At 42.1% G+C, this 17,895-nt stretch overlaps 1 protein-coding gene across 9 annotated transcripts in view; it reads right to left on the bottom strand.

Moving 5' to 3' along the window:
- LRCH1 (leucine rich repeats and calponin homology domain containing 1) overlaps positions 1-15,431 on the bottom strand; it is a 122,212-nt gene extending 106,781 nt beyond the window's left edge. For 3 of the 9 annotated variants that reach the window (XR_009744115.1, XR_009744117.1, XR_009744119.1), the window contains exon 1: positions 15,001-15,430. Coding sequence is in view for 3 of the 9 variants with exons in the window: in XM_061457345.1 (XP_061313329.1) it covers positions 15,001-15,238 (238 nt within the window). In the remaining 6 variants the exon portion in view is untranslated. Of the gene's footprint in view, positions 1-15,000 lie in introns of all 9 variants that reach the window. The other 6 variants (XR_009744118.1, XM_061457345.1, XM_061457346.1 and 3 more) reach the window with 3 other exon arrangements.
- Positions 15,432-17,895: the final 2,464 nt, after the last annotated feature.

Raw genomic sequence — 17,895 nt, 5'->3', positions numbered from 1 at the left:
TACAAAGACTCAGACAGGGAAGTTTATGGCCAGTATTAAGAAGAGGGTCAAACTGTATCAACATGAAAGTCTCTTAGGGTTAAGACTGATCAACTACTCCATGCTTCAGTAAATATCTTTCTGCATATGTCCCCACTTTCACACATCTTGACTCAAGCTCTACCTATCTCATGCATCAAAGGACTTAGAAACATACTGAAAGGACCATATTATGCATAGAGCAAGTGATTTTTTTTTCCTCTATAATGCATTTAATATTTAATACACAGTCACATAACATAAATGCACTAAGACTGAGCACAAAACACCTGTGGGTTTTTCCCAGCTGTATCAGTTACAAGCAGAATACCTTCTAACTGCAAATATTTTTATTTCTCTATGATGAGAACATTGAAAAAATAAGATGGTTTAGTTAGAGACAAGGAAGGAAAATTTTTTGAAACAGTCTAATTTCTTCAAACACTTTTAACTGAGAAGGTGGTTTATCTTCAGTAAGTAACATATCAAAAAGAATTTTTTAATAGCTAACATTCTGTAAAACTATTTGGCTAGAGGTTGTAAGGAAGAAATGTAAACAGCTTAGACTAGTTAGCCATGAAAACAGGAAATAAAAGATTCTGCTTTAGAGGGATGGCTGTATTTAGGACAACTGGCAAAGTTTCTGATTAATCCAGGTAAGCAAAACTCAACATTCCTGCAGACGGAGCACAGGTATGTTACAGGAGCTGATCTGGAAGGATTCTTTTACATAAATGTTTTTTATTAATGTCTTTTAGAAACAGTAATTTTGGAAGTAGATAGCTCTCAAACATTAGCAGTGACTCACTGGTCTGGCCATCTTAAATTTGTGTGATCACAAGGTTGATCAGAACTCATTTGATTTTGGCATATTTCCAGACTACTGTATTAACAAAACCTTACACTGCAAATTTAGAACACAAAAACCCAAGACTGATTTCTCAGGAGATTTTAGAACAAACGTTTTATAGACATTTGAGCTATGCCTAGAGCAACACTGATTTCTCATACAGAATTTGTCCATGTTGACTTCACCCACAAAAAAAATGAATATAATTGTCACTTTACACAAATTCTAGTCAGAAAAGTACGATTTCCCCACAGCACTATTCATTATTCTCATTGATCCAACTAAAAAATTTGGGAAACAGCTAACAGATTTGGGAGTGATGTAGAGGGAAGAAATATGCAGCCTTTTCATAAGTCTCCTTTTCAGCCCTTACACCAGTGTAAGATTTTTCAGCTTTAAAGAATTAGCCTCTCAATATTCTCCTGACTGTTCCAAACTCCCAGTTATGTAATCATCCAAATTATCTAGAAATAGTTCAGAAACCTACATTTATTATAAGCACATATTCACATATAGTAACTGGCGTACTTGTTTCTTGGGGGAAGAGTTTGGTTGGGTGGGTTTTTCTCCACTTCTACAAATCCTATTATACTGGACAGAAACACACGGGAACTTCACAGACTCATTCTATTCCCCATATGTATAGTCTCAACTGCAATGCTTGTGCTTCACTAATTTCCATAATAATACACGGATTTATTACTTCATTTTAGAAGCTTTACCTGCAGATGCTAAACCTTATACTCATTCTTACTTCCCTTTAACGAGTACTTGTAGAAAAGCCTGGAGGTTTTTTTTCCGGCTACCACTGCTTCATAGATAAACACGGCTTAAATTTTTCTGATAAACTGGATGTTGGAGGGATCACATGGCCATGTCTCCCACAGCTTAACATTTAAGTGCATAACTAAAATGCTTCAGTGAGACTACCAGTTATTGCAGTTATGTTACTACTGCACAGAACTGTTCAACACCAAACTGAGCTATAAGATTCCAGAAGCTATTTTTAGCCCTGGGCACTAAGCCAAAAATAACCTTTTCAGTTCTCTAGGAAGCCAGATCACAGAATCACAGAATCCTAAGGGTTGGAAGGGACCTCAAAAGACCATCTAGTCCAACTCTCCTGCAAGAGCAGGGTAACCTAGAGTACACTACACAGGAACTTGTCCAGGCGGGCCTTGAATATCTCCCATGTAGGAGACTCCACAACCCCCTGGGCAACCTGTTCCAGTGCTCTGTCACTCTCACAGTAAAGAAAATTTCCCTGATGTTTACATGGAACCTCCTATGCTCCAGTTTACACCCACTGCCCCTTGTCCTATCACTGGACATCACTGAAAAAAACCTAGCTCCATCATCCTGACACTCACCCTTTACATATTGGTAAACATTGATCAGGTCACCCCTCAGCCTCCTCTTCTCCAACCTAAAGAGTCCCAGCTCCCTCAGCCTCTCCTCATAAGGGAGATGTTCCATTCCCTTAATCACCTTTGTAGCTCTGCGCTGGACTCTTTCAAGCAATTTCCTGTCCTTCTTGAACTGTGGGGCCCAGAGCTGGACACAATCATCCAGATGCGGCCTCACCAAGGTAGAGTAGAGGGGGAGAAGAACCTCTCTTAACCTACTAACCACACCCTTTCTAATGCACCCTAGGATGCCATTGGCCTTCTTGGCCACAAGGGCACATTGCTGGCTCATGGTCATCCTCCTATCCACCAGGACCCCCAGGTCCCTTTCCCCTTCGCTACTGTCCAGCAGGTCAACCCCCAACCTGTACTGGTACATGGGGTTGTTCTTCCCCAGATGCAAGACTCTACACTTGCCCTTGTTGAATTTCATCAAGTTTCTCCCCGCCCAACTCTCCAGCCTGTCCAGGTCTCGCTGAATGGCAACACGGCCCTCTGGTGTGTCAGCCACTCCTCCCAGTTTAACATCAGCAGCAAATTTGCTGAGGGTACATTCAGTTCCCTCATCCAGGTCGCTGGTGAAAATATTAAACAGCACTGGTCCTAGCACCGACCCCTGAGGGACTCCACTAGTCACAGACCTCCAGCTAGATTCTGCCCCATTAACCACAACTCTCTGCATTCTTCCTTCCAACCAGTTCTTGATCCACCTCACTACCTGATCATCAAACCCACACTTCCTTAGTTTATCTATGAGGATGCTGTGGGAGACAGTATCAAATGCCTTACTGAAATCAAGAAAAAACACATCTACCGCTCTACATCATCCAGCCACCTAGTTACTTCCTCATAGAAGGCTATAAGGTTGGTCAAACATGACTTCCCCTTGGTAAAGCCATGTTGGCTGCTCTTAATGACCCCCTCATCCTTGATATGTCTAGAGATGGTGTCAAGAATAAGTTGTTCCATCACCTTTCCAGGGATGGAGGTAAGGCTGACCAGTCTATAATTACCCGGGTCCTCCTTCTTGCCCTTCTTATAGACCGGCATGACATTTGCCATCCTCCAATCCTCAGGCACCTCACCTGTTTCCCACGACTTACCAAAGATGATGGAGAGGGGCTCAGCAATGACCTCTGCCAGCTCCCTCAGCACCCGCAGGTGTATTCCATCCGGACCCATCAATTTATAGATGTCCAGATTACTTAACTGATCCCTAACCCAATCCTCATCTACCAAAGCAAACTCCTCCTTTATCCTGACTCCTTCCGGGGCTATAGGAATCTGGGTCCCCTATATGTACAAGGATGTACAAGGATACAAAAACTGACAGAAGGTGTACAGCACTTCCTGCCAAAATGCTGGTGTTTCAAGTTAATACTCTCATATTATTTGATTCTTAAGTGATTGCAAATCTATAGTGATATTCTTTTAGAGACTGAGTATTTCTGAATCATGCTATCATGCTTCTGTGCCAGATGCTGCTATAACATGAGCTCTTTGTTTCTGTGTTAATCCATCTAGAATCACTCTCAGGACTTCAAAACATTAATGAAAGCTTAAAGGTTTAGGTCTTTAATACTATCCAAACATCTTCCAGAACAAAGCTTCAATTCAAATGTCTCAACACCCATTCTTCAAAATATCTTATGCTGTCCTTTTGGAGACAAAAATAAAAGTCAGAGAACCAAAGCTGGATTCCTTCCACAGTTCTATCCTCTATCTCTTATGAGATCTGGATTAAGCCATTCAAAATTTCTGTTCCTTAGTTCTTCCAATCTGTAAAACCAGGTATAACCTGCATCATTACAGAACAATGAAATAATTCACTGAAAAGAGCAAAGTTTACAAGGTAACTTTTAACAGAAACATAGAACAAGGTCTCCGATAGGACCAACTAGAACTAGAAATCATCTCAAAGTCATTATATTAACACTCAATTCAATTTTATAAAAGGCTTTTACATTAATCAAAATACAAAAATTCAAAAGACTACTTTCTCTACCCTTAGAAGTGACTTACAGGTTGACTGAACATCAAAATTACACACAGCACTTTTTAACATAGCAGTAATAGCTGCAATAGCATAAACACAGAATGGTTTGGGTTGGAAGGGACAAAGACCATTTAATTCCCACCCCTGACCTGCCATGGGCAGGAGGACACCTTCCACTAGACGACTTTACTCAAACCCCAGTCCAACCTGACCTTGAACACTGCCAGGGACGGGGCAGCCGGAGTCCAGTGTCCCACCACCCTCACAGTAAAGGGCTTCCTCCTAATATCTAATCTAAACCCCTCCTCTTTCAAATTAAAGCCATTTGCCCTTGCCCTGTCACTACATGCCCTTGAAAAAAGTCCCTCTCCAGATTTCTTGTCAGCCCCTTTAGGCACCGGAAGCTGCTCTAGAGGTCTCCCCAGAGCCTTCTTTTCTCCAGGCTGAACAACCCCAAGTCTCTCAGCCTGTCTTCATAGGAAAGGTGTTCCAGCCTTCTGATCATCTTTGCGGCCCTGCTATGGACTCACTCCAATGAGTGCCTCTCTTATTTCTAAATTCTCTTACAAAATTTTTAGCAAATTGAATTTGATATTTTATTTTAGCTCATCTTTTTCATTCAAATCGTAACATCCATACCACATGCAAAGATTTTTTTGAAGAGCGTGCAATAGATTGTCTCCACTTTTCCTGTTGAATTTGATTAAGCACATGAAAAAAATAAAGAGGGCAGTTCCAAAGACAGGGAAGAAATATGTCATATTTTTAAAGCAGCCTCTTTCATCCCCCAAAAAAATCCCAGAAAAATAATGGATGAAACTACACATTGCCAAACTAACATGATAGCTTTCCATCAAATTTGAAAATTCAGATAATGGAAACATCCATTATAATAAATCTGTAACTCCATAAAGCATTCTCTTTGTCAAAATGTGCAGAAACTAATAAACTGCATCATTTTCCTCTGAAAGATTAAAAAAAAAAGTATCAAGAATTATATATAATGAAAAAATATGTTGGTGTTGTTTACAACTACGTACCAGTACTGATAAGGTCTTAAAATAAGACAAAGTATGGAAACATAAAACATTTTAGATGGACCTCCCCCCCCCCAAAAACAAAAAAAGAATATTGGTCATACATCTTTCTTCAACGACATTACTAAGAAGGGGAAAATACCACCTCTGGTAAAACTTGCAAGTGACAGGACATGTATGAGTGAGGGTTAAAAAAAAAACAAAACAAAACAAAACCAGAAAAAAAAGTCACTAACGCAGAGCAATCTGAGCTGGCTGGTAAGGCAAAGAGTAGGCATTCAGCCAGACTGCAATTCAAATCTTGGAACAAGGATCACAGGCAAAATTTAACGAGTAGGGAAATGACACTGCACATGGTGGAAAGCAAAAGACAAGTTTTCTTGAAGTGGGATGAACTCCAGAAAAAAAAGTAAAAACAAACCCTAGCAACACAACACACAACAAGCATGGGAAACCTGGGTTTAAGCTTCTCCCCTTAACCAAGCTCAGCTGCTCTTTAATAACCAGGACACCTTCCCCCCAGCTGCAGAGAAATCTCCTTTCACCTTGGATCAGAAACGACCCCCCCAAAATCCGCATCACTGTCTGTATTTTTTAATTATGTAACTTATGAATGACACTATGTTCTTCCTTCTTCCCTACCAAACAAATGCACAGCTTTGTTGTTACTACACTTGCCATGCCTGGAAAAGACTGAATTGAATAAATTCTGCTAGGCCTCACTATTCAACATACAGTAATATAACAATGGAAATGATATGACCTGTCAAGTAGTCAATAGTTTTACCCCTCACTTATCTTTGCACATTTTATGAACCTATTTGTCTCTCTTCACCAAAAACAACAGATCCAACTTATCACGCATGCTCTTTTCTTCATGTTTAGATGTGGAAGATTTTTTATTTATCATCTAACTCTTTTCATTTTTACTTTTTGCATGTCTAATGTAGTGCTGCCACTACAAATAACACAACCAAAGATGCAGACTTCAGATGTTAAGAAAATCTGACATATCTGTAAACACACAATAAATTAAAGTGAATTTGTCACTTGTTACCCTGCTTCTTTTGAAAGATGCTACTTTATAATATAATTTACAGTATAAAGAAGACATGTGCCATGTTTAAATATACTTCCAAGATGGTTTTTAATGAATTTAGTTTCATTCAAAAAGTTACCTACCTTAAATCCTCCACCCACATATTAATGTCAGCTGTCCCAGCAGTGCCTCCTTCTATCAGAAAGAAGTATTTATAGGACTGCATTAGTAGAAAATGCCTAACTACTCTATATAGTGAAATCCAAAAGTAAGACATTACATTGGTTACCAACGTTGCATTTTACAGCACTGCAGTTTTGGAAAGAAATAAAAGCTCTATTTTTAAAGCAGGTGTTTCAAGCCTACTTTGATATTGGCAACATGTACTTCAAAAAGTATTTTCAAGAAAGTGTAGAAACAATTGTAGGGAGACACAAAACATTTATAATCTTTACAACATTTGGAATTCATATATGGAAGCAACTGAAGTATTTCAATACATTAATCTATTGAAAAACAGAAAAGGTAACAGGCGTATCTGCTGACGTATTTTCCTGGTTTTCAGCACAAATAATTCTTTCTACTCTACAAAGAATATTTCCAAAGCAAGAAAAAGCAAACCACCTGTGGAAGTTCTCATTCTCCAGACTCAGTATTACAATTCCTGCACCTCACAATAAGGAATAAAATCACCCAGATACAGAAAACCAACAGAAAAACCTTATCCATTCAGCAGCACAGGTCACTTAACATGGTGCTCAGCTGTTTGTTCTTGTTCTGCTTCTCATTAATATCAATTCAAGAACTCTACTGTGATACTCAAAACCTCCAGCTACTACCAGTAACTCCTCTAACCATGCCTAGAAAAGTTACCTCACACTGGCATCATGAAAGTTACCAGCTAGCTTTTAAGTAAAGAGGCCAGAATTCCCACAAGCTCAACTGAACATGAAACATTCCAAGCAGCTTCAAAAGTGAGTGCAAACCTCTGGCTCCAAATTAAATGTAAAACTAACTCTCCTTTGGCTCTGCCAAGATCATCGCCTCACTCACAAGTTTTGACTTTTCTTTTTTTTTCCTTTAAAACTATTTCCCCTGCGGACTGGGATAGGATGAGAGACTGTTATTGTAATTTCTATTTTTAAATAGTTAAGAGGTTTACAGATATTATAGTGTTCTGCACCATACAAGGTAGAAAAGGGATAAAAAGGCAAGCTGGCCAGCAAGATGCCCCTAGGGGAAAGAGGCTGGGGAGAAGCCTTAGAATTTTAGAAGTGAACTCCTCCCACAAGGATACATCTACCCATAAATTTAGGGAAAATTAATTATTCTTCCAGAAGCTTAACTCCTCAGTACTTTTCCAAAGAACTACTCTGATGTGTGCATTATACCTTGCAAATTATGGTCAGCAGAGAACAGTCAGGAAACATAATTCCCATTTCCACTTTTGACAGTGATTTGCATGCTGAATACTGTGATAACATTTCTGGCTCTTTAGTTTTCAACCCAGGAGATAAGTAGCTATTTTCATAATTCTGGTCTCGGAGAACATGTTGCGGATACCTCTCTGGTTTCAGAAGTGACACTTAAATAATTTTAAATCATATTGATTTTAATTGTGAATTTGGGATATAACCAGCTTGGGAATGTTCAGAAATCTAGTAGAAGTTCAGTAACAGAGCCAGCAACAATCAAGCAGGCAGAATGAACTCACTCCTCTCTCTGGTAACACCGTTGCACAGTGTTTCCCCCAAATGCTTCTTAAACATGTTATCCCAGATGTGCTATCCCCATCATTGAGGGGTTCAGCCTTGGTCAACAGCAGGTCTGTGAGCTGGCAGACATGGGGGAAGCTTTTGGCAGCTTCTCACAGAAGCCACCCCTGTCGCCCCCTGCTGACAAAACCTTGCCACACAAACCCAATACACAAAGACACACAAAGTGACAACACTTCTACAAAATCAGTCAGTTTTCATCCATTTACATGCACAGCATGGCCAAACATGGTTTTGGCAGTTCTACATAAAGCTGTTGAAAAAAAGGCCACCCTAAACTGAAAGTTAACTTTAAGGGTAGAGGAGGTTCAATAAACAGCTGAGGTTACTCCTGCTGAAATTGAGATGTTTCACCCTCCCTCCTATTATGTGATTTCTAGGCTGTCATCTCTCCTACCTCCTTGCCCTTGCACTAGTTCTGAAACTTCTCCACGAACAAAGCCAGCTAGCCAAAAAAGAAACAAACAACATAAAACCACACTGGGGAAGGAGATGGACAAACACAGTCAGTGGTAGAAAGCCATTAATCTATGCAAGCCACATTCTGACACAGTAACCAGGCAATTGAATACTAATTTGTTTCAAGAAACAAAAAGCACTCTGAGCTAATTCACTTCATTTTGTTCTGAGAAGAGCTGAACAGCACCTGCAAAGTCACTGACTGCATTTCAGCTATGGGGGCATAAATCTCCAGACAAAAGAGGTAACTTTCAAAAGCACAATTGACTAGACTCAATACAGCAGAAGAACTAATAGACTCTTTCCAACAGGAGTTAACAGCCTTGATGTTTAGATGACCCACAAGCAAGAACACTGACAGACTTAGGGAAGAAAAAGTGCCAAAGGGGCATGTAAGTGTATTCTGCAGTTATAAGCTGCTAAGCACACCTATGCTTCCAAGAAATTAATTTAGTTTGGAGCTCTTTTACAAAGTCTGCTTATTCAAAAAAAAAAAAAAGGACAAAAAAAAAATATTAACACAGAGGTGTCCAGATGGACCACATTATGAAGTGGTGTTGTATATATAATAATGAATACAAGTGGGTTTGTCTTCATTTTTTTTTGCCTTGTAAAGACACATTATATAATAATCTCTAAAAAGAGTTACATCCCGTAATTTTGGGGTGCAAGGTAATAATTCATTTGTGAGGATAAACAAACATATTTCCTCCTCCCTCCTTGTCCTAATATACTTGGGATATTATTGGTGTAAGAGGTAGAATAAGTAAGGCTAGAAATCTTTAAATAAATACAGGAAGCTTGTATGAAGGGACTGACTATATCATATAGAGAAGAAATATAGGTTTGGGATTTTTTTTCATAACTAAAAATGTTACTTTTATTGATATGAGTTTAGATAAAATTAGCAAAATGAAAGGTTTTCAAGAAGCTTCATTTAAAAAACCCACAATGTAATCAAAATACAAATCCAAGATGATGAACTATTCAAAGCAGTAATTATCAGAGAATATTCTTAAAAGGAGAGGGGCCTATAAAATCCTTTTTTTTTCCCTAGTGACCAAATAATAACCAAATTCTAAACAATAGTCCAATTGGCAGTTCATGAAATTGTGCAGTACCACAAATTAGCCTGTATCGGTGACATTCTTCCCAATGCAACCTGCATTTATAATAAGTGGAATCAACTGCGCATCTACTGCTATAATTAGGATAATCTTCCTAAGTGAAGGAAGAATTACATTAATAAAGGAGCTGGAGAAAACCACAGAGATAAATTATGGCAATCTAATACACATAGAATCATAGAATACTTTGGGTTGGAAGGGACCTTTAAAGGCCATCAAGTCCAACACCCCCTGCGATGAGCAGGGACTTCAACTAGACCAGGTTTCTCAGAGCCCTGGCGACACAGAATCATAGAATAGTTAGGGCTGGAAAGGACCTTAAGATCATCTAGTTCCAACCCCCCTGCCATGGGCACGGGCACCTCCCACTAAACCATGTCACCCAAGGCTCTGTCCAACCTGGCCTTGAACACTGCCAAGGATGGAGCATTCACAACTTCCCTGGGCAACCCATTCCAGTGTCTCACCGCCCTTACAGTAAAGGACTTCTTCCTTATATCCAATCTAAACTTCCCCTGTTTAAGTTTGAACCCGTTACCCCTTCTCCTGTCACTACAGTCCCTAATGAAGAATCCCTCTCCAGCATCCCTATAGCCCTCCTTCAGATACTGGAAGGCTGCTATGAGGTTTCCATGCAGCCTTCTCTTCTCCAGGCTGAACAGCCCCAACTTTCTCAGCCTATCTTCATACAGGAGGTGTTCCAGCCCCCTGATCATCCTCATGGTCCTCCTCTGGACTTCTTCCAACAGTCCCATGTCCTTCTTATGTTGAGGACACCAGAACTGTACACAATACTCCAAGTGAGGCCTCACGAGAGCAGAGTAAAGGGGCAGGATCACCTCCTTCGACCTGCTGGTCACACTCCTTTTAATGCAGCCCAGGACACGGCTGGCCTTCTGGGCTATGAGCACACACTGCTGCCTCATGTTAAGTTTCTCATCAACCAACACCCCAAAGTCCTTCTCCACAGGGCTGCTCTGAATCAATTCTCTGCCCAACCTGTAGCTGTGACTGGGATTGCCCAGACGTAGGACCCTGCACTTGGCTTGGTTAAACTTTTTATTAAATAAACACGTGTTTATTTAATAAAAAGGGAAGGAAAAAAAAAAGGAAGGAAGATTTTTTTATTATTATTATTTACTGAAAGGAATGGATCTCACCTGAACCCAAGACAAGAAATATTTTTTTCAGAAAGACAAGCAGAAAGAACTTCAAACTGCTGGGTACAAATAAATGCATTCCTGGACTTAATTGTGATGGAAGACAACTTCTAACTTCATTAATTTTTTACTTTTTCCCTTTACATAATCCCATAGGGAGCACTTATATATCAAAACACAGGCTAAGTGCCCCCCAAAACTACAGGTTCTCAGGCTGTTGTTCAGGTGATGCTGTAATTTCTCAACAATTCTGAGAACAAATCCCTGGTTATACAATCCAATCAACTATTTCAAAGATGCTGCGAGGCTAAGGTGTCTGCACCACTGCACTGCCTTTTACAAACATTTTAGAACACAGAAGGTAGGAGATCCTTCATCTAGGGAGCATACTAAAGCCAAAAAAATAAATACGTGTCCTCTCAGAATTTCATAGTGTCCAAACTAGCAATCAAGTACTTCAATTAGTGTTTCTTTTCAAACAATCTTAACACTTGATGAAAACAAAAATATTGCTTCACTTTCATGTCATCAGAAGCAGCAGCAAGTAATCCTTCCTTATGTGCCTAACTCACGCAATAAAAATGGGTGGAACAGGTATTCACTAGTAAAGGTTGAGAGCATCTGTCTTCAGAAAAACAGCCAAAGTCTACAGAAAGAAACTGAAGTGATGCAGGGAGCCATGGTTACACATTTAAGTAACAGCTTTGGGTTTTTTTCTTCCTCTTTTATAAACTAACATGCTTCCAGCATTCCCAGTGGTTTTGAGGAATATAATTGCATGCTATTACTTAAGAACTATGTGATTACTGTGCCACTGTCTTCTGCATAACTCAGTCTGTAATAAGAGTGATAAGAATAGCATTTATTATTTTTGAAATGGTTTTTGCAATGCATCCACACTGATGTGGTTTTAAACATCTGACTAAACTCAGGATGCTTTACATAGAGGTTTTATTTTCTTCTTATAGTACCACACACCATTCAAACTCCCCTCTGTGTGCAAAGACACTGCCTGAAAGTTCATCTGACTGGGTCATTAGGCTCTTGAGCAAAACTTGCAAAGACTGAGGAAAAGCATTCTATCATGTCTCTACAAGTAAAATGTGTTTTATGCAAAGTAAAGACACAAAAGAAAAAGCATGCCAAGAATGGAATGTGCAATAAGAACTAGAAAAGTCAAACTATTCAGTCCCAGCTATTAAAGGCAACCAAGCTACATCCCTTTTATAAGTGCATCAAATGCTATGTAAAATCTGATTTCTAAATTCTGGGAAAAAAAGAACAAATAAGCACATGAACAGAGAATTTACAGTTTAACATTTTAGTCTTCTTCAGGCCTACCTAAAGCACTCCAAACTTTTCTAGAAAACAAGCTTATTAATATTTTATTCGATAGTAGCTGTAGATTGTTATTTTCTGAATTCAAATACAATGTCAGTGTATTGGGAAAAAAAATACCAAAAAAACAAAACAAACAAACAACAAAAAAAAAAAAAAAAAACCAGCCCTTTAACAGTGAAAGGCTATCCCAACCCCAAACACCAAAGTTTCAGGGCTTCACACATGTCAGCACATCAAAACCTATAAATAAAAAACCACTCACTGCAAAGACATAGCCCAAGTAGTACAAGAAAGTACTGGGTTTATACTATGCACATTTATGGAGAGGAAGCTAGAGAGAAAATTCCCATCAAGAGTTTGCCCCAAGAGCTTCAGAAACCTGGGCTTAAGCCAAGCCTCTCTTCTGTTTATATATTCTACTTATGTAATGTAGCAAGTGAAAAGGAATACAGCTTTTTCAGAAATGCATCAACACAGGACAACTCACAAGGCAAACATTTCCCATCAAACAGTTGCAACATGCTGTTAAAAATACAGATTAACACATGGTTCTCTCGAAAACGTACTCTGAAAAAAGGGCTGCTGTTGTTATGAGATTGAGACATGGACTGCTCTATGCTGCTGTTTATACCAAAGAAAAGGAGAACGAAAATCCCATTCTACATTTAATTTCATATTGAATACTTTCCATGAAAACTCTGACAAAAGCACATTAATGCTTGAAAGCAAACACTACTTTTTCCCTGAGCTCTCCTCTGAACATAAAAATTACTAGAAGAGGTAAGCATGTAACAAGCATACAACTCACAGCTCATGCTTGTACAGGCCACACACTATATACAAGCACTAACATGTTATAGTCGCCAAACAAAGTTTTTTCCAGTACATAGTTTTGTTTTACAACAATTTGGATCAATATTAGGGTAAACCAAACAAGCTACTTTCTGGATTTCCAAACTATTTATTTTGCATCACAGCACGTTTTCATTAGACTGTAACTTTTAAAAAAGAAATAAATGTCTTGCTGGGGAGCCAAGCTAAAAGTCATTCTTCCAAACCACATACAGTTCCACTACCATGCCTTACCCCTTTCACATCTGCTACTGAGCTGGTCAGCGGCAAGTATGGCAATACATACTACCAATTAATGGCAGTTTCATTCATCAGATTTCCTTCATTTCCTTCCTATTTCTCCTCTATTGATACTATGATACAGGTGTTCACATGGACCACTGTGAACTCCATTCAACAAAAGCAAATAAGCAACAGCGCTAAAGGACAATTACATACAATGTCTACTACACATGTGAGACATTACTCTGTTCCTTATAGCTGGGATAAATACAAGCATGCAGTCAGCACATACGTCTCCACATACCAGGAGGCACAAATACCCTCATGGGCAGGACCAGTTGAGAACTTAGGTTCATGTTATCACATGATTGCACACAGGTATAGCACCTGCCGTTTTGTGGGTCAAGAACAAGTGACTACTTGTCTGTCTCTCTGCTGTTACAACACAACTATCTTCAGCAGGCAAACGGGGACACAAAAGGGCATGCGGAGGCGGTACACTAAAGATCTTCGGAATACACTAATATATTCTTCTAGTGCAGGTTTTTACTGTTAGTAAAAATAGTGGCACTATTTAAAGAGTGGATTAGGTTCCAACCCCTGGCACAAACAGGGACAAGAAAACGGATATAACCTTCCTCAGGGGTCTGTCTCCTTAGATGAGAAGCAAGTGTGCCTTTTTTCATGTTGAAAAGAGGATGTGAGGGCAGGGTAAATGCAGACTGGATATACCTTCCCTCACCACTCTTGCCTGCCCAGTTGTCAGGCCTGTCCCCTCTGCAGATTTATGTAATGATGGTGTTCCCCACTGTAGAATATGTACAGTGCCTGTGAAGACAGGGCTTTCTCTCCACAGTTGTTTTGGAAGATTACAATGCATACCGAGCGAGAACTTATCTGACTGTAAGGATACAAGAGTGGATGTCAACCCCAGTACTGAACAAGTGTCATTTGTGAAAGGCAGCACACTACCTGGGGTAGCTGCAGAACAGAAGTGTTCCTATGAATATGTCTCACCTATAGGTGAGCACCATCTACATGTTCAGAGAACCATGAGTCTTAATGTGGTTACATTATCAACTTCTATCCCCTCCATGCCAGATGGGTTCACCTACAAGCAGTCAGGTGGCAAAAGCAGGTATCCACCTCAACACACGTATGAATTCCTCCTGCTACAGATGCCAAGGTGGGCTGTCTGCCACCTCAAACCTCAGTGATCAGGGAAGGGTGGCACAGAGACGCACATTCCCCAGAGGGAGAAGGAGACAGGTGCGAGCAAGAATTTTCCCTACACATGAACACGGACATTCCTCCAACGTGCCTTGGGAGAGCCACCTCTGCCTCACCAAACGCGGGGGGGATGGAGGAATCCAGCCATATGGGAGCAAACACCTACCTCACACACCAAGGCGGGGGAGGGGTGGGGAATAAAGAAAGCATAGGGTCCACGGAGAGCTGGGAGGGGGCTCGGTGTCCGTGTAGTAACGTCCCGTGGGGAAGGCGAATGCCTCATGACACGGAGGTCGGGTGCAAGGGTGGGGAGGGGGGAAGCGTGTCCCTCACAGGGAGACAGAAGACACTAGGATGACTGAGGGGGCGGGGAGGGAGAAAGCGGGTCCCCGGCGATTAAAACCACCTTCCCCTCCCGTCCCGCCCCGCAAGCAGATGTCGGCCGCCCCCCCCCCCCCCCGCGCCCCCAGTTCCTCCCCTGGCCTCACCTGCTCGCACCGTATCGGAGAGATCGTGGCTGAGGGCGGCGGTGCTGCGCGGGAATTCCTTCAGCTTCCTGCCGCTCAGGTTGAGCCCCCCCGAGTGCGCCGCCTCCTCCAGCGCCCGCTCCAGACCGCGGTTCAGCGGCGCCTGCAAGCCCAGCGACCCGCCGCCGCCCACCCCGGCCGTTGCCGCCGCCAGAGCCGTGGCGGGGAAGGGCTGCGACTCGCCTCCCAGCGTCGCCATCTTTCCCCTCGCCCGCCTCGCCGCTGGGGGTACCCGAGAGGGCCGTCGGACCCGCCTGCCTGCCTCCCTCCCTCTCTTCCTCCTCCTCCTCCTCCCGCCCGCTGTAGTGGCGGCACCGCCGCCGTGACGGAAAGGGGGAGCAGCGGCTCAGGCAGGAGGCGGAGACGAACAGCCTGGAAGAGGCGCGCCGACTGCGCATGCTCCGACCCACACCGCCCTCTTCCCCCCCCCCCCAGGTTTCACCGACACCTCGCCCCCGGGCTGCGCGGGGGGTGGGCACTGCGGCGCCACCTAGCGGCGGCACGCAGCGCACCCCCGGCCTCGTCCTGCTTCAGGTGCAAATGCCAAGGCCCTGGCCCTCCCTGGTTTCTTAGAATCATAGAATTACCTAGGTTGGAAAAGACCTTTAAGATCATCAAGTCCAACCATTACCCCAGCACTGCCAAGGCCACCACTAAACCATGTCACTAAAGGCCTCATCTACACGGTTTTTGAACACTTCCAGGGACAGTGATTCCACCACTCCCCTGGGCAGCCTGTTCCAACACCTGAGCACCCTTTCAGTGAAGAAATTTTTCCAATCTAAACTCCGCTAGGGCAGCTTGAGGCCATTACCTCTTGTCCAATCATTTGTTACTTGGGAGAAGAGACCAGCTACCTTCTCATTCAATCCACCTTTCAGGTAGCTGTAGAGAGCAACAAGTTCCCGACTGAGCCTTCTCCAGACTAAACCTCCCCAGTTCCCTCAGCCATTCCTCATCACACTTGTGCTCCAGACCCTTCACCAACTTCTTTGCCCTTCTCTGGACCTGCTCCAGCACCTCAATGTCTTTCTTGTAGTGAGGGGCCCAGAACTGAACACAGTATTTGAGTTGCAGCCTAGCAGTGCTGAGTACAGGGGATGATCACTGCCCTGGCCCTGCTGGCCACACTATTTCTTGTCACAACATTACCCTCAGCGTTCCCTTTTAAAGCCTAGCCCAGGAGGTCTGCCCACCACCTACTTTGGCCCCTTCTCCTGAAATCCGCTGCAGCTGCTCACCATGCTAACTGTGCCGGCAATTTGTGGTTGGGTGGCGTGAAACCACCATGCACATGTGCAGGCAAGCATGCATGTGCTCGGGCAGCAGGCCTCGTTTGAAAATTAAAAGCTGCAGTGGCTGTTGCCACTGAGCTGGGCCCTGGGAAGCATCTGCCCTGCAGAAGGCCTTTCTGTGACTCATTTCTCACACACGGGCTGGCTTACACATGTGCATGGCCCTCGGGGACAGTCTGCCAAAGAGACATCCTCAGAGGTGTGATGTGTAGCAGAAAACCACAGACAGGATGATGATCAGTTTTCAATAGAATAACATTTCTGAGTGGGTGAGGGTGTTGGTTTTGGTTTATTCTCCCCCTCTCTTCCACAGCTTTGCAAAGCCGAGCCCAGGGGTGGGAGAGGAGCGAGGCCTCATGCTTCCACAGGGTTTACAGAGTTCAAAGCTAAAAAAGGCCTTGTACGTCATCACCCATGACCTGTATTTTACAGGCCATTACATTTCACTCGGTTACCCTGTGTTGTGATCAGTGGCTGACATTAAACCAAAGCCTTCCCGGCTCCAGGAAGTTCAGCCACTGAGTGCTACAAGGACAAGGAAGACAGAATTGCCGCGAGGAAATAACTCAGTTTCTGAAAAGCAGGAGAGATGATAGCGAGTTTAACAGTCACAACAAGAAACAGCACTGGTTCAAAGAGAAAAAGGGTGTTAGAGGTAGGTCTTTTCACATAACAGTATCATAGTATCCATTAAAAACTTGTCTTTTATAATTACAATATGATCTCAGTAGAGGCACCTAAAATATAGGCCCTGAGCTTAAACTTCTGTCCAAACTTCACATCTACAACTGCTAGTTATTCATGTCTGATGTGGAGCTCTTGGGTTTTGCAAATTCAGTGGCCTACTAGTTCAGAGAGCAATTCTTGACACCGCTGTTTGGAACAGCTCCTAGCTGAAGAGGAAATCACCACAACAACAGTGGTGCCACAATGTCAGGTGACTTTTGACAAAGCTTTTTGATGGGTTATTAAGATAGTATTCCCCACAAATTTCCACTAATCACAGCACGTTTTGGATTTGTTAAAAGGCTTAATTCCAGCTTGCATGCAATCTTTGTGTTGCTACCGGAAATCATATTGAAACAGATGAATAGCTATATCTTCTCAGCAATTTAAAGAAAAGTGTTGATGAGCAGTAGTTCAAGTTGAGTAAACTGTGAATAAGAGCAACTGCTAGGCTTTCCCTATAATGGATTAATTTTTTAATGCAAGTTTAATGAAACAGGTACGGCGTTCTTTTATGCTTAGCGAAGTCTGAAATGTCATAGGTTTTATAACTTAGTAAATGACTTTGCACAGGAGATTTTCTGTGTATTACATTGTCCAACATCATGGAACTCTATTTTGAAACTAGCAATGTAGAACTAAACACCATATCTGCAGAACTCATCTTCCACCATCAGCTATTTACGGTCAGGTAACAGGCCTGTCATTGGTGATGTTCGGGAAGTTTTCTACCAGGAACACCACATTCCTTTCTCTCCCACTTCTGGTAAGAAAAAAAATATTTCTAATGCTGATTTTTGATGAAAGCAAAGAGGTTTTTTTGCTCTTCATTTTC

The sequence above is a fragment of the Pezoporus flaviventris genome, unplaced genomic scaffold (genome assembly GCF_033815535.1).
Source record: "Pezoporus flaviventris isolate CSIRO_AGI_PZ_B2104156 unplaced genomic scaffold, CSIRO_AGI_Pfla_v1 ptg000025l, whole genome shotgun sequence".
NCBI classification, from domain to species: domain Eukaryota; kingdom Metazoa; phylum Chordata; class Aves; order Psittaciformes; family Psittacidae; genus Pezoporus; species Pezoporus flaviventris.
This window is presented reverse-complemented; position numbering and strand designations above follow the sequence as displayed.